The following is a 27,713-nucleotide window of genomic DNA, read 5'->3' as shown; positions in this document are numbered from 1 at the left end:
GTGTAATGAATCTATCCATACAAGAAACAAACAAAACAAAAAAAATTTTTTATTGATAAGGTGTGTATGAAAGGAAAAAGATAGGGGGAGGGGGAGCAGCGGACCAACAAAATCCTATCCTTCTCTTGGTCTCCTTCCCTCCAACCCTCCCTTTGGTTCAAAACTTAAATTAATGTGTATTATCCTAGGTCTCCTATATTCAGAGAAAGAAAAAAATAAAACAAGAAAACACACAATAAAGAGAAAAAATATGTGAATTGTGTGAAAAAAAGTCAGCCTGTTGTGGTGTGTGGACACTCTAAAAATCCTCTCTCTTTCTTCCAGAGAACAATATGAATGAGGGTGTAAGAAAAAAAAAAGTGAAATGTGAAGACGGGTGTATCTGCCTGAAAAAGTGAATTAGCACTCTAGTGCAGGGGCGGAACTACCGGTGGTGCAGCAGTCGCGGTTGCGACTGGGCCCCCGGAGGGCCCCCTGAAAGGGGGGCCTGTTTCAGAAAAAAAAATGACATTTTTTTATTTTATTTCATTTTTTTAAACTTTTCTGCCAGCATGACTAACAGGCCGTCTTTAACAAATTGCCGATTGCGAAAGGGGCCCCTGTAACTGCTCCTGGCAATTGACAGCATGCCTTCCTTCCCGGCCCTAATCCCGGACCCCATGCCAGTCGTGCAGCGGTGGAGCTGGGCAGCTGGCTGCTGAGGGGGCGGGGTTATCTGGGAACTATGTGTAGCTATCTTGAAGGAAGTTCCTCCTGCGCGGCAGCGAGTGAGGGAAGCAGAGCAGTACCTCATGTTTCTGGGACAGTGGGAAAGCAGGGGACTCACAGAGCCTATATTAGGTAGGTAATGTTTTATTCAGAATTTGTAGGATTGATAAAGGCAATGATTGTAATTTAATGCTATGAAGATTGCCCATCACTCGATAGCTTTACTGCACACCAGACCCTGCTCAGACTAAATACTTTGCATAATGGTTCTTCATTTTTACAAAAATGAATAACCCGCTTTTACTTTTTTAAAAGCTGGTTATTAATTTTTGTAAAAATGAAGAACCATTATGCAAAGTATTTAAAACAAAAAAAAACACCACAATAAGAAAGTATTCAGGCAATCATAGGCTGGTAATTCCTGACAACTACTGTGAGTCTCCTCTCCATGTGAGAGCTGTAGTGGGGGAGGTGTCTGTTCCGTCGGAAGAAGCAGCTCCACTTAACAGGGCTGAAGTTGCTCACCCCTAACTGAATGGGGTCAACTGGAGATTGCAGGAGCCTTAGAGATCGGTATCTGAGAGGGCTGCAAAGAGCAGGTAGCACTGCAGCTATAATAGAAACTTAAAAACAGCAAGCTGAGTGCAACCTGCCTGTGTGGACTGACGGTTAGTGACAGATCCATGCTTCAGTGAAGTTAGGATAACATCTCCCTGTGTCACTATCATTTTCCCATTTGCCTTACATTTTCTTGTCTTTTCATTTTTATCTGTAAATGTTGTGTTGCTTACTGTGAACTACTTGTGACTGAGTGGTCTCTTAAGCCGGCACACATAGCAGACAGTTTTTTTTTATTTGAATATATTGATGCCGTAGTTATTGCTCATACTCTGTTCACCATTCATAATTTCTTATAATTTACTAAGTCAGAGTCCATTTGAGATCTTATCATGTAGGAGTCACTCATATTGTTTAATAAGAATTGAGAGTTTGAGGGGGGCGGAGCCAACTACCCAAGGTGTTGGATGCACATTGCAAGTGCTCCTGATCTTAACTCAGATTATAGGGGTCAGAACATGATCTATTCTACAAAATTGCTGTTTTGCCAACGGCCCCTGCGAGATTTCATCTTATAGCACCTTGCTAAATCAAGCTTGGACATTCAAGATAAATATTTATTAAGTTAAGCCCCAGGACACGGCCAGGCGGATACAGACTGCAGCGGCTGGAAGATCAAAGACAGTCTTCATAGGGCTCTGGCCTCATAATACCTGAACGATGGACTTGCACTACCTCTCAGCCTGTTAAGTTAGGTTATTGAGACAGACCAAGGAGTTATACCGGCTGTGGATCTGTTGTGTTTGGCGGGAAAATGGCGGACTGGGAGACTATCGCATTAGGCTGCATAGAGGCCTCCTTCCGGCTCCTAGTAACACACCTGACTCAAACTCTCCCTGAGCCTACCTCTAACTGTATGCCCGCTACCGAATCGGACCAAGTAAGCGCAGAGCGAAACAAGGGAGATCTTATTCTGGGCACCATCGCTACCACACATTTAGCTACTGAAGAGGTACTGCGGTATAGCGCACAGCCGACTCAGCTGAACTGGGCACAGAACAGGGGGTCAGGAGACCATCGAAGATTTTGCTTCTCCCTTGATTCTGCAGCACCTGGGTTGCCTGCTTTCAGTTATGGCTCCGGAGCGACATCAAGGCTTACCATGCAAGATGACACAGCACTGGCCTATTCAGATGTTGCGGTGGAAGTCTTAGACACCCCTCAAAGTTGTTCTAGTACCGGAACGTCACGTCCCCCGATCGCGCTGCTGAAACAGCCAGTCCAAAGATCATGTCCAGCCATGCAGTTCTACAACAGTACATGGAATCTACATGGGAAGTTTCTCATGGAGGTATTGTTGCCCTGGGAGCTACAGAATGAGATGTGTCTGGGACGCTATGAATGTTATCGTACCGGGGTTGGCTGACTAAGATGCAAGTTTACTGATTTTGACTCTCTAGATCTTCGCATGTGTATAGAGGATCCTAGAGGCAATGACTTTGTAGGGTTTTATGTGCTTCCCTAGGTTATTTTCACTTATTTTTCACTATTATTGCTATTCCTTTCAGTGCGCATGGGGCTGCTATTTCTAGGTTCGCTGCATATTGCTATATGTGCAATAGCTATGAGGGAACGGAAGTACTTATTCAATATCTAGATAGTGCTGTTTCTATCATTCTATAAATATAAATATCTAGTTGAGAGTTTTATGGTAGTGTGGGGCTGTCTGAGAACCCACGTGTAAATAATGTGCTTCTGGCTTCATGTGACACTATTCAGACAAATGATGTGCATGTTATGTTATTGTTAAATGAGCTAAGTTGCAGAGATTTTGACTACACTGTGAAACCATTGATATATCTGTTTTATTTCTTTGTACAGCAATTGAAGGCAGTGATGTTGATGTATATATCTCTTTTCTCTCACACTGACTACAGCAGAGATGTAGAGATAAGCTAATGGCTTGTGCACCAGACACTCTCTAGCACTCTTTATTTTAATATATGTAAGCAATTTATCACTCCATTACTCTTACTAGCATATTTCAGAATGCATGTTGGGACTTAATGATTTGGATACCGAGTTTCATCTCACTGCAATGTGGGCGCTGCCAGCGGCCGAGGTTGCGCCCCACCATTTATTGAGTCCCACTATGTAGCTGTTATATTCTGTTCAGTTGCGTCATCCCTATCCTACACTATTGCAGCCACATTGTAGTCATTTAAGTTCTGCTGAATACGTAATTTGCTCCAATCTCAATCACAGGCCCCGTGTTGCTCTAGAGGTGGTCTTCCATAGTTGTTTCTAAATCCCCCTGCGTACAGAGCTATATCTTCATTCCTTTTGGTTATCTACAAATATTTCCATAAAGTAAATTTTTAGCTCATATTACCTGCTATACCTAAATGCCCTCCTCTCCCCCCCTCCCCTATACTGAATTATTCAATTTTCACTGAGTGTGTGGATTGGTACCACATTAATTCAAACAGCAGGGCCCAGCTAGCATTCTTAGGAGCAGCCCCCCATAGTTAAGAGGGTTTTGTATTATAAAGATCCCATCCTAGCTCCCATACCTCGCCTTTGCTTACACGCATAGTTATCCATAAAGTCTCTTAGTGCAGGCTGGTCCTGAGCCACCCATATTAGGCATTGCACTCTCTTTCATTCTGCCCTAGGATGAGTTCCGGTAACCGCACCAAATTTTACCCTGGTAACTCTCAGTTTAGTTATAGCGCCCTGCTTATATGTTTACTTACCATACTTGAATTACCATGTCTCCCCCCCACACACATACGATATGCCCACTAGCACATAATGCGCCCAATGAATTTTTTCATATAGCAAGGTGCTCGTGCCATTCCCAGACTTGACACATTGCCTTACTCATATATTCTGCCCAACATACTTAATTTACCACCTCCCCCCCCCCCCTTAATATATCTCCTATTTCAGGAGAGTGAATTATGTGGTTTCTCTAGCCAATACCACACCTTACTCCCTCTTCTTACAATTATATCTTGCAATACACAATTATACCGGCATTACTTCCTCTCCCACACTGAGCAAGATTGCCTAGTATTATTTTCTTTCTCACAAACAAAATGCTTAGTCCACATTTGATGTTTACCTTGCTGTTCTATTTCTCTAAGTGATTCTTATACAACTACTGAGCTTACATTTGAGGTTTACCTTGTTGGTATATCTCCCTAAGCAACTCCTATATAATTATCTAATTTACATCTGTTATTTACCTTGTTGGTATATCTCCCTAAGTAACGCCTTCACAATTATCCAGTTTACATCTGACATTTACCTTGGTGTTATACCTCCCTAAGTAACGCCTATACGATTTTTTAGTTTACATATGTTGTTCACCTTGTTATTGTATAAGAAATCTGAAAATATGAGGTCTTTCTTTCAATTATGTTTGACTATTTATGTTTAGCATCAGATGGGACTGTAATCATTTATTAGGACGTTTGATGTACTTCTGTTCTAGATCTCAGTGGCTCCATTGGAGCAGAGTCAGAGTGTGTTTACTTTAGGAACATGATGTATACTACTGCTATGTTAAGTCCTATACTTTATTGTTGTTAACTGTCTGTATGCTCATTTAAGTACCTCAATAAAAACTTTAAAAAAAAAAAAAATTGAGAGTTTGAGACTATTATTGTTCAATGTAGTATATACTGTCTCTTTAAGACTGCATCTTATTTACTAAGCCAGAGTCCAATTGAAATCTTATCATGTAGAAGTAACTCATATTGTTTTATAAGAATTGAGACTATTATTGTTCAATGTAGTATATACTGTCTCTTTAAGACTGCATCTTAAACTTAGTAGCAAGCCTATAGTCATTAATAGATTCTTATCAAAGATACTCAGGGATAATAGTGGATCCACCTTTACAGCAATGGTGATTAAGAGATAGAATCCTGCGAGTGGGTTAATGCAGGTTATGTGATATGAATAGTCACAATTTTGTAATGAAGTGTTTAGGCTTGTATTTTGTGTATTTGCCAGAATATAGTTTCTTACTATTTTTGATGGGCTAACTAGCACACACACTGTTTTCTCTTTGCCCCTTCTTTTTTTACTCTCTCCTCTTTTATCTGTGTGTGAGTATGTTTGATGTGTGCACTGTATGAGAGTGTGTGTGTGATATCTGTTTTGTATGGTGTGTATGTGATGTATGGTGTGTGTGATGTGTGGTTTGTATGGTGTGTGTGTGTGATGTGTGGTTTGTATGGTGAGTGTGTGTGGTGTGTGGTTTGTATGGTGAGTGTGTGTGATGTGTGGTTTGTATGGTGTGTGTGTGTGATGTGTGGTTTGTATGGTGAGTGTGTGTGGTGTGTGGTTTGTATGGTGAGTGTGTGTGGTTTGTATGGTGAGTGTGTGTGGTTTGTGGTTTGTATGGTGAGTGTGTGTGGTGTGTGGTTTGTATGGTGAGTGTGTGTTGTGTCTGTGTCTCTGTCTCTCTCTCCCCTCTGTGCGTGTGTGTCTTGCTTTCCCTTCTGTGTATGACTCTCACTCTGTCTCTCACTCTTACTCTCTCTCACTCTCTCTAGGTTTATTGTATTAATTTGAGGGAAACTGTTTAAGCTTTTTTTTTTTTTTTTTTTTAAACAGTTTCCCTCAAATTAATACAATAAACCTAGAGAGAGTGAGAGAGAGTAAGAGTGAGAGACAGAGTGAGAGTCATACACAGAAGGGAAAGCAAGACACACACGCACAGAGGGGAGAGAGAGACAGAGACACAGACACAACACACACTCACCATACAAACCACACACCACACACACTCACCATACAAACCACACACCACACACACTCACCATACAAACCACACATCACACACACACACCATACAAACCACACATCACACACACACACCATACAAACCACACATCACACACACACACCATACAAACCACACATCACACACACTCACCATACAAACCACACATCACACACACACACCATACAAACCACACATCACACACACCATACATCACATACACACCATACAAAACAGATATCACACACACACTCTCATACAGTGCACACATCAAACATACTCACACACAGATAAAAGAGGAGAGAGTAAAAAAAGAAGGGGCAAAGAGAAAACAGTGTGTGTGCTAGTTAGCCCATCAAAAATAGTAAGAAACTATATTCTGGCAAATACACAAAATACAAGCCTAAACACTTCATTACAAAATTGTGACTATTCATATCACATAACCTGCATTAACCCACTCGCAGGATTCTATCTCTTAATCACCATTGCTGTAAAGGTGGATCCACTATTATCCCTGAGTATCTTTGATAAGAATCTATTAATGACTATAGGCTTGCTACTAAGTTTAAGATGCAGTCTTAAAGAGACAGTATATACTACATTGAACAATAATAGTCTCAATTCTTATAAAACAATATGAGTTACTTCTACATGATAAGATTTCAATTGGACTCTGGCTTAGTAAATAAGATGCAGTCTTAAAGAGACAGTATATACTACATTGAACAATAATAGTTTCAAACTCTCAATTTTTTTTTTTTAATTTTTTTTTAAAGGGACAGTCAAGTCCAAAAAACTTTCATGATTTAAATAGGGCATGCAATTTTAAACAACTTCCCAATTTACTTTTATCACCAATTTTGCTTTGTTCTCTTGGTATTCTTAGTTGAAAGCTAAACCTAGGAGGTTCATATGCTAATTTCTTAGACCTTGAAGACTGCCTCTAATCTGAATACATTTTGACCACTAGAGGGCATTAGTTCACATGTTTCATATAGATAACATTGAGCTCATGCACGTAAAGTGACCTAGGAGTGAGCACTGATTGGCTAAACTGCATATCTGTCAAAAGAACTGAAATAAGGGGGCAGTCAGCAGAGGCTTAGATACAAGATAATTACAGAGGTAAAAAGTATATTATAACTGTGTTGGATATGCAAAACTGGGGAATGGGTAATAAAGGGATTATCTTTCTTTTTAAACAACAAAAATTCTGGTGTTGACTGTCCCTTTAAGCAGAGGTGTACAAGATCTGGAGGAGTTTTTCTCAAGCACTTTTAGAACTTCATCTTATTTTTGAGTGTATAGAAAGTGTATTTTTGTTAATACAAATGTGTAATACACGCATGTATGAAATATCAAATTACCTCCCATTTCTACATGAAATATCAAATTTACACATTTTGCAACGCAAAAATATGAAGTTAAAAAATGGGACCACTTTGAAATTCCATGGAACCACTAGTTCTTGGGCAACTTTTTCAACCCCTGTGTGTGTGTGTGTATGTATGTATGTATGTATATGTATATATATATATATATATATATATATATATATATATATATATATATATATATATATATATATATATATATATATATATATATATATATTTATTTTATATATCACACATATTGTGCCAGTAAGTACACTCTCCAGCAGCATATCTTGTGAAATATTAATATTGCAGAAGCCATATGTGTGTGTGTGCACATAGGTGACTGTTGGTCCTTATGAATGTCTATGACCCGAGGGGGGGGCCCTTTATTGATTCTTGCACCGGGGCCCTGGAGTTTCTAGTTACGCCTCTGCTCTAGTGTGCTTCTTATAGATGCCCTTTCCGTAAAGGAGCACAAAAAATTGGATGCACCTAGTTAGTGTGTGAAAATAAAGACCAGAACACCTGCTAGGCAGGATATATCTACCGGTTCAAATAATGAAAGCAAAGTTACTTTCTATTACCCCTTTAAAAATATAAAGACTCTAGTTAACAGTAAAATTATGACCACTGTTTTAGCGGGTTCCTTTGTAAGATTCTAATATTTGTCATATAACCAAATCCACATGAACACAGAGCAAACACGGGAGACACCCACAAGTTTCAGCTTGATTATATATACAACTTGTATAAATTTCTCCCAATTACTATAAACTGTGCAATTATTTGATGTTATAATGTATCAAGTGTCCAGAGTCAAATAGATGAACGTTCTGTCTACTGGGTTAGCAAGGCAGTTTACAGATCAGCTAGCCTCCAATCTAACCAATATGAATCAAGAGACAGATTGTCACAATATCCTATTATTTCTCTTTCTTTCTCCTTCCCTTTCCTTTTCCTTGTCCCTTTCTTGGGCAGACAGACAATTCCTGTGCAGGAGGGAGCTTCTCCCCGCTCTTAAAGTGAATGTAAATTATATGCTTTCTAATGAACATTATTAATTCCTAATATACTTGCAATGTAAACCGCAATATTTATTTTAGAAAATAAGCATCTTGTGATATTATAATTTAATTTATAACTTATCTACGTCTTGAACGCGAACTCCTCCCATCCTTGACTTCCGGTATTGCTTAAAGAGCAGTCCCTCCTGCTCTCTTACGTAGGCTTGAAGCGCGCTCCCGAGGAGACAACAATTTGCGCATGCGTTTTGCGCCGCCACCTAACAAAGTTATTAACCCCTAAACTGCCGCTCCCGGACCCCGCCGCCATCTACCTTAGCTACCCCGCCGCCATCTACCCCATCTTCCCCGCCGCCATTTACCCCATCTTCCCCGCCGCCATCTACCCCAGCTACCCCGCCGCCATCTACCCCAGCTACCCCGCCGCCATCTACCCCAGCTACCGTAGATGGCGGCGGGGTAGGGGCTCACAATAGCGGGTAGTTTAATGTAGCTGGCGGCGGTGTAAGGGGCTCACATTAGGGGGTAGATAATGTAGATGGCGGCGGGGTAGGAGCTCACATTAGGGGGTATGTAATATAGCTGGCGCCGGTGTAGGAGGATCACATTAGGGGGTTATACTTTTATTGTAGGTGGCGGCGGGGTCCTGGAGCGGCAGTTTAGGGGTTAAACACTTTATTAGGGATTACGGCGGGGATCGCGGACTGCGGTTGACAGGTAGATAGACATTGCGCATGCATTAGGTGTTAGGAATTGTTTGCGCATGCGCTACATTTGAACGTTAGGGAACGCATGCGCAGTTTGATCGCGTTACGTGTGCAAAAACGGGCTGGACGCCACGGGGTATGAGCTATAATTCGTTAAAGGCAATGTCAATTAAATTAGATACGAGGGACAAGATGGCGGGCGGAGGAAAAAAGTAAGCGAAGTAGGGTTATAAATCCTTCGATTATGGTTTTAGTCTTAAATTATAAAAAAATTATGACTTAAACTAACGTTTATTTTAGGTAATTAACAAGATGAGGAAGAGTGGTGAAAGTGACTTGACATTCACTTTAACTATATTCAGATAGTAGATAAGCAAAACATCGGACTCATGCTCAGTCCATAACTCAGCAGCAATGTGGCCAAGATTATACCACTAGCGTGGATCAGGATAAACAAGACAGTACCTGTAAGCTGTTGGGGCAGGAGATCACATCTACATCTGCCACTACGTGCTCATCCCCCTGCGATCCCCCACAGCAACTGGGATGCAGCCAGCGGTTAAGACTCCTACAGCCGATCAAATGCGGGCACTGGATTTCCTCGGGCAATGCTTGGTAAAACCTTGGAGTGTACACCTCCCCCTTTTTCCCCAGGGGGGGCCACTACACAGGTAACCAACAGAATTAAGGGATAACAAAAACTTGGCGGCCGATCTCAGATGATACCGCTATGTTATCCGGGACTCAGCTATGTTGCTCGGCTGCACGTCCTGATGCTGCACTATCAATCAGCTGATCGAAAGCCAGGTTGTAAGCCCTCTGTATCTTCTCAAGGTAAGTCCTGTACCTGAAAGAGCCTGAGCCCTAAAGCCGCTTTTCCAACCCTGCACATCGGCCACTTCTTGGCAGCTAGACAATTGTCGGATGGATATACCGGCCTCTCTGTCAGTGGGAGAGTGCTTTCGAGCCGCTTCCCTCCTTACAGCAGCTTGCGGGGTGGTACCCCAGGAAAAGTTAAAAATACTCAGGAATGAATTGCCAGCTAATTCGGCTAAGGAAGACTCCAGTACTCGGGCGGGTCATAGACTCGCAGAGCGCCACACATCAGCCCGGCAATCTCTCCAGGGCAAGCGGTTTGGAGTGGGGAGCGTTGAATAAGCGTCCTCTCACAGCGCAGGTATGCAGGTGTACTGCATAGCACCTCCCCCAATGGAAGTCTCCTGAAGTTAAAACCAGTACTGGGGTTAATGTTATTCAACACTCTGAATGGGAGTGATTGTTCCTGTTCCAGTGCTGGAACAGGGTCAGGGTTTTTATTCCAATCTGTTCGTGGATCCCAAAAAGGAGGGAACCTTCAGACCAATTCTAGACCTCAAGAGTCTAAACAAATTTCTAAGGGTTCCGCCCTTCAAGATGGAAACTATTTGTTCCATTCTTCCCTTAATCCAGGAGGGTCAATTTATGACAACTGTGGATTTAAAGGACGCGTACCTTCATGTTCCGATTCACAGGGATCATCACAAGTTCCTAAGGTTTGCCTTCCAGGACAAGCACTTCCAGTTCATAGCTCTTCCTTTCAGGCTGGCCACTGCTCCCAGAATTTTCTCAAAGGTTCTAGGGTCTCTGTTGGCTGTCCTTCGGTCTCTTGGTATTGGAGTGGCACCTTATTTGGACGGCATTCTTGTCCAGGTGCCATCTTTTCAGCAAGAAAGATCCCACACCGACATAGTGTTATCTTTCCTGAGAACTCACGGGTGGAAGGTAAATTTGGAAAAGAGTTTCAGACGCAAGGGTCACCTTCTTGGGAACAATAATAAACTCCCTGTCTATGAAGATTTTTCTGACAGAGGTCAGGAAATCAAAGATTATCGATACTTGCCTAGTCCTTCAGTCTACTTCCCGGCCGTCAGTGGCTCAGTGTATGGAGGTAATCGGGCTGATGGTAGCGGCAATGGACATCATCCCATTTGCTCGGTCCCACCTCAGACCTCTGCAGTTAAGCATGCTCAGTCAATGGAACAGAGACTATGCGGACTTGTCTCCTCGAATAACTCTGGACCAGGAGACCAGGAATTCTCTTAATGTTGGTTGTCTCTTTATCATCTTTCCCAGGGAACCTGCTTTGGCAGACCATCTTGGGTGATTGTAACAACAGACGCCAGCCTTCTGGGGTGGGGAGCAGTCTGGGGCTCCCTAAAGGCTCAGGGAGTTTGGACTCAGTCAGAGTCTATTCTTCCTATAAACATTCTGGAACTGAGAGCTATCTACAATGCTCTCCTGGCCTGGCCTCAGTTAGCCACAGTTAAGTTTATCAGGTTCCAGTCAGACAACATAACTTCAGTGGCTTACATCAGTCATCAGGGAGGAACGAGGAGTTCCTTAGCGATGACAGAGGTAACCAAAATAATCCAGTGGGTGGAGGCCCACTCTTGTTGCCTGTCGGCAATCCACATCCCAGGGGTAGACAATTGTGAGGCGGATTTCTTGAGCAGGCAGACCTTTCATCTGGGGGAGTGGGAGCTTCATCCGGGGGAGTGGGAGCTCCATCCAAAAGTGTTCTCCAACCTGATTCTCAGGTGGAGTCAGCTGGAATTGGATCTCATGGCATCTTGACAGAATGCCAAGCTTCCAAGATACGGGTCGAGGTCCAGGGACCCCCAGGCAGAACTGATTTATTCTCTGGCGGTTCCTTGGCGGTTCAGTCTAGCATACTTATTTCCTCAGTTTGCTCTTCTTCCTCGGGTAATTGCTTGAATCAAACAGGAGAGGGCCTCTGTGATCCTCATAGCAACGGCCTGGCCTCACAGGATTTGGTATGCAGATCTGGTAGGGATGACATCTCTGCTGCCTTGGAGACTTCCACTGAGGAAGGACCTTCTGATTCAAGGGCCCTTCCTTCACCCAAATCTAGTTTCTCTGAAGCTGACTGCCTGGAGATTAAACGCTTAATTTTATCCAAGCGGGGGTTTTCTGATTCGGTCATAGAGACCATGATTCAGGCTCGTAAGCCTGTAACTAAAAGGATTTACCATAAGATTTGGCATAAATAATTATATTGGTGTGAATCCCAGGGCTACTCATGGAGTATAGTTAGGATTCCTAGAATTTTGTCTTTTCTCCAAGAGGGTTTGTAGAAGGGTTTATCGACGAGTTCCCTAAAAGGTCAAATCTCGGCCTTATCTATTTTGTTACACAAACGTCTGGCGGATGTCCCAGATATACAATCATTTTGTCAGGCCTTGGTCAGGATCAGGCCTGTGTTCAAACCAGTTACTCCTCCTCAAGAGTCTTAATTTAGTTCTCAAAGTTTCACAAGGGGCTCCGTTTGAGCCTATGCATTCCTTAGATATTAAGTTGTTATCTTGGAAAGTTTTATTTCTTGTTGCTATTTCTTCTGCTCGAAGAGAATCAGAGCTCTCGGCATTGCAGTATGAGTCTCCTTACCTTATTTTCCATTCAGACAAGGTGGTTTTACGTACAAAATTAGGAATTCTTCCTAAGGTTGTTTCTGATCGGAAAATTAATCAGGAGATTGTTGTTCATTCTCTGTGTCCTAATCCTTCTTCTCAGAAGAAACGACTTCTGCACAATTTGGATGTGGTCCGTGCTTTAAAGTTTTACTTGCAGGTGACTAAGGACTTTCGTCAGTCTTCTTCTTTGTTTGTGATTTTCTCAGGAAAACGTAAGGGACAGAAAGCTACGGCTGCTTCTCTTTCTTTTTGGCTGAAGAGGTTACGGCTCATTCCACGAGGGCTGTTGCTTCCTCATCGGCATTCAAAAATGAAGCTTCTGTGGAACAGTTTTGCAAGGCTGCAACTTGGTCCTCTCTGCACACTTTTTAAAAATTCTACAAATTTGACACATTTGCCTCGGCTGAGGCCGCTTTTGGGAGAAAGGTTTTTCCAGCAGTGGTGCCTTCCGTTTAGGTGCCCTGTCTTGTCCCTCCTGTATCATCTGTGTACTCTAGCTTGGGTATTGGATCCCATTAGTAATTAAGATGATCCGTGGACTCATCATGTCTTAAAAAAGAAAAGAAAATTTATGCTTACCTGATAAATTTATTTATTTTTTGACACGAGGAGTCCACGGCCTGCCCTGTTCTTGTAAGACAGGTTGTTGGTTATTATAAACTTCAGACACCTCTGCACCTTGGCTTTTCCTTTCCTTAACTTCGGTCAAATGACTGGAGTGGGAGGGAGGGGAGGAGCTATTTAACAGCTCTGCTGTGGTGCTCTTTGCCGCCTCCTGCTGACCAGGAGGTGAATATCCCATTAGTAATTAAGATGATCCGTGGACTCATCGTGTCAAAAAAGAAATAAATTTATCAGGTAAGCATAAATTTTCTTTTTTTCTTTCATGATTCAGAGAGAGCATGCAATTTTAAAAAAACTTTCTAATTTACTCCTATTATCAATTTTTCTTTGTTCTCTTGCTATCTTTATTTAAAAAGCAGGAATACAGGAATGGTATGCAGAGGAGCTGGCCCATTTTTTTGAGAACCTAGGTTATGCTTGCTTATTGGTGGTTAAATGTAAGCCTCCAATAAGCAAGTGTTATCCATGGTGCTGAACCTAAAATGGTCTAGCTGCTAAGATTTACATTCCTGCTTTTAAAATGATAGCAAGAAAATGAAGAAAAATTGATAATAGGAGTAAACTAGAAAGTTGCTTAAAATTGCATGCTCTATCTGAATAATGAAAGAAAAAAATTGTGTTCAGGTTCCCTTTAAGCATGAGCCGGACAGGGCTGTATGTGCATTTGCTTGTGCAATATTAAATGAGGACGGTGGATGCCACCTCTCCTGCCCAGAATTGATGTACTTGTTCCCTGGCTGAGAACATTTTTCACACGCACCTTGTTTAATGCGGCCCTATAACTTGTTTTCATTAGTAATCAGTAATTTATTTTACTGTGATGTAGTAATGTTTACATTCTGTCTCATGCTTTTTTAATTTGTGATTTACAGGTAAATAAATTTAAAAATAAAAAACGGAAGGTATTTTTTAGTATAAAAAAATGTTTTTTTATTGAGATAGATTATATTATAATGAATAAACATTCTTATTTTTCTTTATTCCATTTCTTTTTATGTAGACAAACACATCAATAGTTCATATTCATCCTTCACTACAGGAAGCATCAGAATGATACCGCAAACTCCAAAAGTTCTTAGACATCAATGACTATTCACAAACATTGGGGACATAACAGCAGATATTTAAAGAAGATGGTGAATTGGAAGGAACTGGGCAGCAATCATTATGTACAGAGAGTAATTTAGTCATCAAACAAGTGGAAAACATTAATGCCTTATCTAGTGAAATTATAATCCCAGAAGATAAACCACACACATGTACTGAGTGTGGTAAATGTTTTACACAAATTAATCATCTAAAAATTCATAAAAAGTTTCACACAGGAGAAAAGCCGTTCACATGTACAGAGTGTGGAAAAAGTTTTACACTAAAGAGTCATCTGAAAACTCATACAATGAGTCACACAGGAGAAAAGCCTTTCACATGTACAGAGTGTGGAAAAAGTTTTACACATATAGGTAGTCTAAAAAATCATGAAAGGAGTCACACGGGAGAAAAGCTTTTCACTTGTACAGAGTGTGGAAAAGGTTTCACACGAATGGATCATCTGAAAACTCATGAAAGAAGTCACACAGGGGAAAAGCTTTTCACATGTACAGAGTGTGGAAAAAGTTTTACAGCAAAGAGTGAACTGAAAAGGCATGAAAGGATTCACACAGGGGAAAAGCCGTTCACATGTACAGAGTGTGGAAAAGGTTTTACAGAAAAGAGTGACCTGAAAAGGCATGAAAGGATTCACACAGGGGAAAAGCAGTTCACATGTACAGAGTGTGATAACAGTTTTATAACAAAGAGTCATCTGAAAATTCATGAAAGGAGTCACACAGGAGAAAATCCTTTCACATGTACAGAGTGTGGAAAATGTTTTACACATATGAGTAATCTGAAAACTCATGAAAGGATTCACACAGGGGAAAAGCCGTTCACATGTACAGAGTGTGGAAAATGTTTTACACGAATAGATCATCTGAAAATTCATGAAAGGATTCACACAGGGGAAAAGCCGTTCACATGTACAGAGTGTGGAAAATGTTTTAAACGAATAGATCAACTGAAAATTCATGAAAGGATTCACACAGGGGAAAAGCCTTTCACATGTACAGAGTGTGGGAAAAGTTTTATACATAAGAATCATCTGAATAGACATGAAAGAATTCACACAGGAGAAAAGCCTTTCACATGTACAGAGTGTGGAAAAAGTTTTATAGAAAAGGGTGAACTGAAAATGCATGAAAGGAGTCACACAGGGGAAAAGCCGTTCACATGTACAGAGTGTGGGAAAAGTTTTATACATAAGAGTCATCTGAATAGACATGAAAGGAGTCACACAGGGGAAAAGACTTTCACATGTACAGAGTGTGGTAACAGTTTTATAAAAAAGAGTCATCTGAAAAGTCATGAAAGGAGTCACAAGGGAAGAAACCTTTAACATGTTTAAAAAGTGGAAAAAAGTTTTTTTTTATTAAAGTCAGGTATCACAAAATGCCAAATATTTACACACAAATAAACTTTATATACACAGTGTACAACCTCATTACAATTATCTTAAAGAGGACAAACTCTCTAAATAGAAGCATCAAAAAGGATCTTATTGTAAATAATACTTTCTAATCCCAGTTATAAAAGCCTCAGATTGGAAGTGCTCTCCTCCTGTCCTTTGTTCCTCTATATATGTGCACCTCAGTTTCTCTCATATCAATGGGATGGAATCCAAACACCATACATTTTACACATATGAGTAATCTGAAAACTCATGAAAGGTTTCACACAGGAGAAAAGACTTTCACATGTACAGAGTGTGGAAAAGGTTTTACAGAGAAGAGTGATCTGAGAATACATAAATGGAGTCACACAGGAGAAAAGTCTTTCACATGTACAGAGGATGGAAAAACTTTTACACAAATAAGTAATCTGAAAACTCATGAAAGGAGTCACAAGGGAAGAAACTTTCACATGTTTAGAAAGTGGAAAAAATGTTATTTTATTAAAGTCAGGTATCGCAAAATGCCAAATATTTACACACAAATAAACTTTATATAGACAGTGTACAAACCTCTTTACAATTATCCTAAATAGGGCAAAAATCCCAGTTACAAAATCTCCATATTGGAAGAGCTCTCTTGCTGTCCTTTGTTCCTCTATACATGTGCGCCTCAGTTTCTCTCATATCAATGTGATAGAATCCAAACACCACACAGGAATATACAACTCTGACCTCATATTGACCAGTTTACACAACCATTCACCACCAAAGCACCCCCAGTGTTGTTTATTAATATGCCAGTGTTAGGAGTTGTACGTTTGTTTTACACAGGGGAGGAAATAAATAATTTACAGAATAAAGGAGTCTTTATATGAATAGAGTGTTAGAGAATTATATAAACAAGAACATCAGTCTCAAATGATTGACATCTGGGAGATATATTTAATGTGCACATCATGTGGATAAACCTTTTCTTATAGCAATAGATGCTTAGCATTGTACATGTTATATACCAGAGGAATTACTGAGGGGGAACTGATTTTATTTAATTAGACACAATATCAGTAACTGGTACATTTGTGATCATAATCAGTTTAATTTAAATGGCTACTATAACCTACATGTATACTGGGTATGTAATATGTGTGTCATGTGATCATAATCAGTTTAATTTAAATGGCTACTATAACCTACATGTATACTGGGTATGTAATATGTGTGTCATGTGATCATAATCAGTTTAATTTAAATGGCTACTATAACCTACATGTATACTGGGTATGTAATATGTGTGTCATGTGATCATAATCAGTTTAATTTAAATGGCTACTATAAGCTACATGTATACTGGGTATGTAATATGTGTGTCATATGATCATAATCAGTTTAATGTAAATGGCTACTATAACCTACATGTATACTGGGTATGTAATATGTGTGTCATATGATCATAATCAGTTTAATTTAAATGGCTACTATAAGTTACATGTATACTGGGTATGTAATATGTGTGTCATGTGATCATAATCAGTTTAATTTAAATGGCTACTATAACCTACATGTATACTGGGTATGTAATATGTGTGTCATGTGATCATAATCAGTTTAATTTAAATGGCTACTATAACCTACATGTATACTGGGTATGTAATATATGTGTCATGTGATCATAATCAGTTTAATTTAAATGGCTACTATAACCTACATGTATACTGGGTATGCAATATGTGTGTCATGTGATCATAATCAGTTTAATGTAAATGGCTACTATAACCTACATGTATACTGGGTATGTAATATGTGTGTCATGTGATCATAATCAGTTTAATTTAAATGGCTACTATAACCTACATGTATACTGGGTATGTAATATGTGTGTCATGTTCTGTAACTTGATATTATGTCTGTTAGATGTTTTCATGTTAGTTAGAAGCCACAAGAACTGATAATAGCACATACTGTATATATAAAGGGAACATTATGTGATAAATCCCTTTGTATCAAGAGCACAAGTGTTAGGTATATTTATACCATTGTGTGCATATATCATGTAATGCTGCTGTTTACTATATAATGATATACAATGTTTTTTCATGCAAATAAAAAGTGATTGTAATCCAGACCAGTATTTGTGTTTTTTGTATAATTAAAAACTAAATATCACAGAATAAAAAGGAAAACATCATCAAAGACAGAAACCAAATCTGACAGTGAAAGTTAAACGCTGATAAATCAGATAGAGCAGCGATTTTACCCACCTTTCCAATTTACTTCTATAATCTAATTTGCTTTGTTCTTTTGGTATCCTTTGTTATAGAGTAAACATAGGAGGCTGATATTATATGAGATTAGGGGCGTGCACGTGTATTTAGCACTCTGTGCAGCAGTGTTTGTAACTATGTATAACATTGCTATAAATGTGCTTGCAAACTGCTGTCTGAAGATACGTGCACGCTCCTGAGTTCCCCTAGGATTACTCTTTAACAAACATACTAAGAGAACTAAGCACAAATGATAATATAAGTAAATTGGAAACTTGATTGAAATGTTATGTTCTATCCAATCCATTTAAGTTTAATTTTGATTTGAATGTCTCTACTGTCTAAATGCTGTCGGCATTTATCATTGCACAAGCAGTTCTTGTGAACTGCTTGTGCAACACCCCCTCCTGCAGATTCACGGCCAATCGGCCGCTAACAAGGGGTGTCAATCAGCCCGATCATATAGGATCTGGCAGATTAATGTCCGCAGCCTGAGAACAGGCGGTCAAGTTATGGAGCAGCGCTCTTTAGACCACTACTTCATAACTGCTGTTTTCCTGAAGGCTCGCACAGAAACGGGCATCAAGCAACATTCAGAGCTTGATAATTCGGCCCCAGTGCACGAGGATGTGACTGATAGAGCAAACATTTTACTTGTTCATTGTAAAAAAAATTATTTGGCTTTAAAATTTGAATATCTGTTTGTTTTTATAAATCCTAAAATAAACCTTTTTTTTTCTTATACACTCAATGACTGATATAGGTAAAATATAACACTGTTATTCTAAACTATAAAAATATATTTCTTTCATATGGCAAGAGCCCATGAGCTAGTGATGTATGCAATATACAATCCTACCAGGAGGGGCACAGTTTCCCAAACCTCTAAATGCCTATAAATACGCCCCTCACCACACCCACAGTTCAGTTGTACAAACTTTGTCTCCTATGGAAGTGGTGAAGTAAGTTTGTGCTGGATTTGTATGATTTCTTCTATGATAAGCGCTTCTAAGCATTCTGAAGCCCAATTCCTCTCAGAGTACAGTGTTTGTCAGAGGGACGTGATGAGAGTATCGGATTCATCTCCTACCTCCCTTCTCAGATTGACGATATACTCTTATATACCATTACCTCTGCTGATAGTTTTCAGTACTGGTTTGGCTGTCTGCTATATGTGGATCGGTGTCTTTCGGTAACTATATCATTATTTAAGACACTCGTAGCTATGGTTGGCGCTTTATGTATTTATATAAAGTTCTAAATATATGTATTTACTTATATTTGCCATGAGTCAGGTCTATGTGTATTTCCCTTTGCAGTCTGGCAGTTTCATCATGGGAATCATGTTTTAGGAAGTTTTTGTCTTACCCGTGCTATAGTCTTTTTTTCAAATTTCACTTGTTTTTCTTTTAAAAAATGTGTGGGCAAATTAGGCTCGTGAGGGATCAAAATGCTGTTATTTATTGCATCATTCTTGGCGCGAGAATTTTTTGGCACGATGATGACGCAAGTTTTGGTCTATGATGACGCAAGTTCGTCATTTCCTGCGTCTTAGTTGATGCCAGGTTGGTTGGCACAAAGTTGTTTGTTATCACGCGAGTTGCGTCATTTCCGGATGTTTGTTGGCACCAAAAAATGTATATGCTTTCTTTTGCGTTGTGCGTCATACTTGGCGCCAAAAAAACTTAGTTTTATTTTACCCCACTTCCTATATGCTCCTTGCCTTCTTATGCTCAGAGGGCTATGCTATTTGCTTTTTTGTCAATTTTAGCATTTGCATTTTGTCCCATTCCGGACACTGCTATATCTCTCAATCTGATCCTGTCTCAGAAGCTGCTGTAGGAGCTGTGCTGCCTGAACACAGTTCTACCAAAGCTCTCTTCTACCCTTACCCCTATACTCACAGACATCTTCAGCCTCTCCCTCAGCACTGATATAGTTCCCACATCTCTTAAAGGGACATAATACACTCATTTTTTCTTTGCATAAATGTTTTGTAGATTATCTATTTATATAGCCCATAAAGTTATTTTATTTAAAAAATCTATCATTTTGCTTATTTTTAATTTTGCTCTGATTTTCAGACTCCTAACCAAGCCCCAAAGTTTTATGTGAATACCGTCAGCTACCTTCTCCAGCTTGCCCCTGTTTGTGTAAACTTTCAGGTGATATGTGTTTAGGGCAGGAGCACTTACAGTTACAGCATGTGCTGCATATAGAGGCAGGTGATATGTGTTTAGGGCTGGAGCACTTACAGTTACAGCATGTGCTGTATACAGAGGCAGGTGATATGTGTTTAGGGCTGGAGCACTTACAGTTACAGCATGTGCTGTATACAGAGGCAGGTGATATGTGTTTAAGGCTGGAGCACTTACAGTTACAGCATGTGCTGCATACAGAGGCAGGCGATATGTGTTTAGGGCTGGAGCACTTACAGTTACAGCATGTGCTACATACAGAGGCAGGTGATATGTGTTTAGGGCTGGAGCACTTACAGTTACAGCATGTGCTGCATACAGAGGCAGGTGATATGTGTTTAGGGCTGGAGCACTTACAGTTACAGCATGTGCTACATACAGAGGCAGGGGATATGTGTTTAGGGCAGGAGTACTTACAGTTACAGCATGTGCTGCATATAGAGGCAGGGGATATGTGTTTAGGGCTGGAGCACTTACAGTTACATCATGTACTGCATACAGAGGCAGGTGATATGTGTTTAGGGCAGGAGCACTTACAGTTACAGCACGTGCTGCATACAGAGGCAGGTGATATGTGTTTAGGGCAGGAGCACTTACAGTTACAGCATGTGCTGCATACAGAGGCAGGTGATATGTGTTTAGGGCTGGAGCACTTACAGTTACAGCACGTGCTGCATACAGAGGCAGGTGATATGTGTTTAGGGCTGGAGCACTTACAGTTACAGCACGTGCTGCATATAGAGGCAGGTGATATGTGTTTAGGGCAGGAGCACTTACAGTTACAGCATGTGCTGCATACAGAGGCAGGTGATATGTGTTTAGGGCAGGAGCACTTACAGTTACAGCATGTGCTGCATACAGAGGCAGGTGATATGTGTTTAGGGCTGGAGCACTTACAGTTACAGCACGTGCTGCATACAGAGGCAGGTGATATGTGTTTAGGGCTGGAGCACTTACAATTACAGCACGTGCTGCATACAGAGGCAGGTGATATGTGTTTAGGGCTGGAGCACTTACAGTTACAGCACGTGCTGCGTATAGAGGCAGGTGATATGTGTTTAGGGCTGGAGCACTTACAGTTACAGCACGTGCTGCATACAGAGGCAGGTGATATGTGTTTAGGGCTGGAGCACTTACAATTACAGCACGTGCTGCATACAGAGGCAGGTGATATGTGTTTAGGGCTGGAGCACTTACAGTTACAGCACGTGCTGCGTATAGAGGCAGGTGATATGTGTTTAGGGCTGGAACACTTACAGTTACAGCATGTGCTGCATACAGAGGCAGGTGATATGTGTTTAGGGCAGGAGCACTTACAGTTACAGCATGTGCTGTATACAGAGGCAGGTGATATGTGTTTAGGGCAGGAGCACTTACAGTTACAGCATGTGCTGCATACAGAGGCAGGTGATATGTGTTTAGGGCAGGAGCACTTACAGTTACAGCATGTGCTGCATACAGAGGCAGGTGATATGTGTTTAGGGCTGGAGCACTTACAGTTACAGCATGTGCTGCATACAGAGGCAGGCGATATGTGTTTAGGGCTGGAGCACTTACAGTTACAGCATGTGCTACATACAGAGGCAGGTGATATGTGTTTAGGGCAGGAGCACTTACAGTTACAGCATGTGCTACATACAGAGGCAGGGGATATGTGTTTAGGGCAGGAGTACTTACAGTTACAGCATGTGCTGCATATAGAGGCAGGGGATATGTGTTTAGGGCTGGAGCACTTACAGTTACATCATGTACTGCATACAGAGGCAGGTGATATGTGTTTAGGGCTGGAGCACTTACAGTTACAGCACGTGCTGCATACAGAGGCAGGTGATATGTGTTTAGGGCTGGAGCACTTACAGTTACAGCATGTGCTGCATACAGAGGCAGGTGATATGTGTTTAGGGCTGGAGCACTTACAGTTACAGCACGTGCTGCATACAGAGGCAGGTGATATGTGTTTAGGGCTGGAGCACTTACAGTTACAGCACGTGCTGCATATAGAGGCAGGTGATATGTGTTTAGGGCTGGAGCACTTACAGTTACAGCATGTGCTGCATACAGAGGCAGGTGATATGTGTTTAGGGCTGGAGCACTTACAGTTACAGCACGTGCTGCATACAGAGGCAGGTGATATGTGTTTAGGGCAGGAGCACTTACAGTTACAGCACGTGCTGCATACAGAGGCAGGTGATATGTGTTTAGGGCAGGAGCACTTACAATTACAGCACGTGCTGCATACAGAGGCAGGTGATATGTGTTTAGGGCTGGAGCACTTACAGTTACAGCACGTGCTGCATATAGAGGCAGGTGATATGTGTTTAGGGCTGGAGCACTTACAGTTACAGCATGTGCTGCATACAGAGGCAGGTGATATGTGTTTAGGGCTGGAGCACTTACAGTTACAGCATGTGCTGCATACAGAGGCAGGTGATATGTGTTTAGGGCAGGAGCACTTACAGTTACAGCATGTGCTGTATACAGAGGCAGGTGATATGTGTTTAGGGCTGGAGCACTTACAGTTACAGCATGTGCTGCATACAGAGGCAGGTGATATGTGTTTAGGGCTGGAGCACTTACAGTTACAGCATGTGCTGCATACAGAGGCAGGTGATATGTATTTAGGGCAGGAGCACTTACAGTTACAGCATGTGCTGCATAAAGAGGCAGGTGATATGTGTTTAGGGCAGGAGCACTTACAGTTACAGCATGTGCTGTATACAGAGGCAGGTGATATGTGTTTAGGGCAGGAGCACTTACAGTTACAGCATGTGCTGCATACAGAGGCAGGTGATATGTGTTTAGGGCAGGAGCACTTACAGTTACAGCATGTGCTGCATACAGAGGCAGGTGATATGTGTTTAGGGCAGGAGCACTTACAGTTACAGCATGTGCTGCATACAGAGGCAGATGATATGTGTTTAGGGCTGGAGCACTTACAGTTATAGCATGTGCTGCATACAGAGGCAGGTGATATGTGTTTAGGGCAGGAGCACTTACAGTTACAGCATGTGCTGCATACAGAGGCAGATGATATGTGTTTAGGGCTGGAGCACTTACAGTTACAGCATGTGCTGCATACAGAGGCAGGTGATATGTGTTTAGGGCTGGAGCACTTACAGTTACAGCATGTGCTGCATACAGAGGCAGGTGATATGTGTTTAGGGCTGGAGCACTTACAGTTACAGCATGTGCTGCATACAGAGGCAGGTGATATGTGTTTAGGGCTGGAGCACTTACAGTTATAGCATGTGCTGCATACAGAGGCAGGTGATATGTGTTTAGGGCTGGAGTACTTACAGTTACAGCATGTGCTGCATACAGAGGCAGGTGATATGTGTTTAGGGCTGGAGTACTTACAGTTATAGCATGTGCTGCATACAGAGGCAGGTGATATGTGTTTAGGGCAGGAGCACTTACAGTTACAGCATATGCTGGTATACAGAGGCAGGTGATATGTGTTTAGGGCAGGAGCACTTACAGTTACAGCATGTGCTGCATACAGAGGCAAGTGATATGTGTTTAGGGCTGGAGCACTTACAGTTACAGCATGTGCTGCATACAGAGGCAGGTGATATGTGTTTAGGGCTGGAGCACTTACAGTTATAGCATGTGCTGCATACAGAGGCAGGTGATATGTGTTTAGGGCAGGAGCACTTACAGTTACATCATGTGCTGCATACATAGGTAGGTGATATGTGTTTAGGGCTGGAGCACTTACAGTTACAGCATGTGCTCCATACAGAGGCAGGTGATATGTGTTTAGGGCTGGAGCACTTACAGTTACAGCATGTGCTGCATACAGAGGCAGGTGATATGTGTTTAGGGCTGGAGCACTTACAGTTATAGCATGTGCTGCATACAGAGGCAGGTGATATGTGTTTAGGGCTGGAGCACTTACAGTTACAGCATGTGCTGCATACAGAGGCAGGTGATATGTGTTTAGGGCTGGAGCACTTACAGTTACATCATGTGCTACATACAGAGGCAGGTGATATGTGTTTAGGGCTGGAGCACTTACAGTTACAGCATATGCTGGTATACAGAGGCAGGTGATATGTGTTTAGGGCTGGAGCACTTACAGTTACAGCATGTGCTGCATACAGAGGCAGGTGATATGTGTTTAGGGCTGGAGCACTCACAGTTACAGCATGTGCTGTATACAGAGGCAGGTGATATGTGTTTAGGGCAGGAGCACTTACAGTTACAGCATGTGCTGCATACAGAGGCAGGTGATATGTGTTTAGGGCAGGAGCACTTACAGTTACAGCATGTGCTGCATACAGAGGCATGTGATATGTGTTTAGGGCTGGAGCACTTACAGTTACAGCATGTGCTGCATACAGAGGCAGGTGATATGTGTTTAGGGCAGGAGTACTTACAGTTACAGCATGTGCTGCATACAGAGGCAGGTGATATGTGTTTACGGCTGGAGCACTTACAGTTACAGCATATGCTGGTATACAGAGGCAGGTGATATGTGTTTAGGGCTGGAGCACTTACAGTTACAGCATGTGCTGCATACAGAGGCAGGTGATATGTGTTTAGGGCTGGAGCACTCACAGTTACAGCATGTGCTGTATACAGAGGCAGGTGATATGTGTTTAGGGCTGGAGCACTTACAGTTACAGCATGTGCTGCATACAGAGGCAGGTGATATGTGTTTAGGGCAGGAGCACTTACAGTTACAGCATGTGCTGCATACAGAGGCATGTGATATGTGTTTAGGGCTGGAGCACTTACAGTTACAGCATGTGCTGCATACAGAGGCAGGTGATATGTGTTTAGGGCTGGAGCACTTACAGTTACAGCACGTGCTGCATACAGAGGCAGGTGATATGTGTTTAGGGCTGGAGCACTTACACTTACAGCATGTGCTGCATACAGAGGCAGGTGATATGTGTTTAGGGCTGGAGCACTCACAGTTACAGCATGTGCTGTATACAGAGGCAGGTGATATGTGTTTAGGGCTGGAGCACTTACAGTTACAGCACGTGCTGCATACAGAGGCAGGTGATATGTGTTTAGGGCTGGAGCACTTACACTTACAGCATGTGCTGCATACAGAGGCAGGTGATATGTGTTTAGGGCTGGAGCACTTACAGTTACAGCATGTGCTGTATACAGAGGCAGGTGATATGTGTTTAGGGCTAGAGCACTTACAGTTACAGCATGTGCTGCATACAGAGGCAGGTGATATGTGTTTAGGGCTGGAGCACTTACAGTTACAGCATGTGCTGTATACAGAGGCAGGTGATATGTGTTTACGGCTGGAGCACTTACAGTTACAGCATATGCTGGTATACAGAGGCAGGTGATATGTGTTTAGGGCTGGAGCACTTACAGTTACAGCATGTGCTCCATACAGAGGCAGGTAATATGTGTTTAGGGCAGGAGCACTTACAGTTACAGTATGTGCTGTATACAGAGGCAGGTGATATGTGTTTAGGGCTGGAGCACTTACACTTACAGCATGTGCTGCATACAGAGGCAGGTGATATGTGTTTAGGGCAGGAGCACTTACAGTTACAGCATGTGCTGCATACAGAGGCAGGTGATATGTGTTTAGGGCAGGAGCACTTACAGTTACAGCATGTGCTACATACAGAGGTAGGTGATATGTGTTTAGGGCAGGAGCACTTACAGTTACAGCACGTGCTGCATACAGAGGCAGGTGATATGTGTTTAGGGCTGGAGCACTTACAGTTACAGCATGTGCTGTATACAGAGGCAGGTGATATGTGTTTAGGGCTAGAGCACTTACAGTTACAGCATGTGCTGCATACAGAGGCAGGTGATATGTGTTTAGGGCAGGATCACTTACAGTTACAGCATGTGCTGCATACAGAGGCAGGTGATATGTGTTTAGGGCAGGAGCACTTACAGTTACAGCATGGGTTGCATACAGAGGCAGGTGATATGTGTTTAGGGCAGGAGCACTTACAGTTACAGCCTGTGCTGCATACAGAGGCAGGCGATATGTGTTTAGGGCAGGAGCACTTACAGTTACAGCATCTGCTGTATACAGAGGCAGGCGATATGTGTTTAGGGCAGGAGCACTTACAGTTACAGCATCTGCTGTATACAGAGGCAGGTGATATGTGTTTAGGGCAGGATCACTTACAGTTACAGCATGTGCTGCATACAGAGGCAGGTGATATGTGTTTAGGGCAGGAGCACTTACAGTTACAGCATGTGCTGCATACAGAGGCAGGTGATATGTGTTTAGGGCTGGAGCACTTACAGTTACAGCATGTGCTGCATACAGAGGCAGGTGATATGTGTTTAGGGCAGGAGCACTTACAGTTACAGCCTGTGCTGCATACAGAGGCAGGTGATATGTGTTTAGGGCAGGAGCACTTACAGTTACAGCATGTGCTGCATACAGAGGCAGGTGATATGTGTTTAGGGCTGGAGCACTTACAGTTACAGCACGTGCTGCATACAGAGGCAGGTGATATGTGTTTAGGACAGGAGCACTTACAATTACAGCATGTGCTGCATACAGAGGCAGGTGATATGTGTTTAGGGCTGGAGCACTTACAGTTACAGCACATGCTGCATACAGAGGCAGGTGATATGTGTTTAGGGCAGGAGCACTTACAGTTACAGCATGTGCTGCATACAGAGGCAGGTGATATGTGTTTAGGGCTGGAGCACTTACAGTTACAGCATGTGCTGCATACAGAGGCAGGTGATATGTGTTTAGGGCTGGAGCACTTACAGTTACAGCATGTGCTGCATACAGAGGCAGGTGATATGTGTTTAGGGCAGGAGCACTTACAGTTACAGCATGTGCTGTATACAGAGGCAGGTGATATGTGTTTAGGGCTGGAGCACTTACAGTTACAGCATGTGCTGCATACAGAGGCAGGTGATATGTGTTTAGGGCTGGAGCACTTACAGTTACAGCATGTGCTGCATACAGAGGCAGGTGATATGTGTTTAGGGCTGGAGCACTTACAGTTACAGCATGTGCTGTATACAGAGGCAGGTGATATGTGTTTAGGGCTGGAGCACTTACAGTTACAGCATGTGCTGTATACAGGGGCAGGTGATATGTGTTTAGGGCTGGAGCACTTACAGTTACAGCATGTGCTGCATACAGAGGCAGGTGATATGTGTTTAGGGCAGGAGCACTTACAGTTACAGCATGTGCTGTATACAGAGGCAGGTGATATGTGTTTAGGGCTGGAGCACTTACAGTTACAGCATGTGCTGCATACAGAGGCAGGTGATATGTGTTTGGGCTGGAGCACTTACAGTTACAGCATGTGCTGCATACAGAGGTAGGTGATATGTGTTTAGGGCTGGAGCACTTACACTTACAGCATGTGCTGCATACAGAGGCAGGGGATATGTGTTTAGTGCTGGAACACTTACAGTTACAGCATGTGCTGTATACAGAGGCAGGTGATATGTGTTTAGGGCAGGATCACTTACAGTTACAGCATGTGCTGCATACAGAGGCAGGTGATATGTGTTTAGGGCTGGAGCACTTAC

At 42.0% G+C, this 27,713-nt stretch overlaps 1 protein-coding gene across 1 annotated transcript in view; it reads left to right on the top strand.

Moving 5' to 3' along the window:
- LOC128659731 (oocyte zinc finger protein XlCOF6-like) overlaps nucleotides 1–27,713 on the top strand; it is a 665,326-nt gene that overhangs the window by 419,951 nt on the left and 217,662 nt on the right. The window contains exon 3 of the mRNA XM_053713311.1: nucleotides 14,270–15,677. Coding sequence (XP_053569286.1) covers nucleotides 14,666–15,677 — 1,012 coding nt within the window. The 5' untranslated portion in view covers nucleotides 14,270–14,665. The remainder of the gene's footprint in view (nucleotides 1–14,269; nucleotides 15,678–27,713) is intronic.

This window comes from Bombina bombina, chromosome 5, assembly GCF_027579735.1.
Source record: "Bombina bombina isolate aBomBom1 chromosome 5, aBomBom1.pri, whole genome shotgun sequence".
Lineage (NCBI taxonomy): Eukaryota > Metazoa > Chordata > Amphibia > Anura > Bombinatoridae > Bombina > Bombina bombina.
Note: the sequence above shows the minus strand (reverse complement) of the source record. Positions and strands in the feature narration are given on the sequence as shown.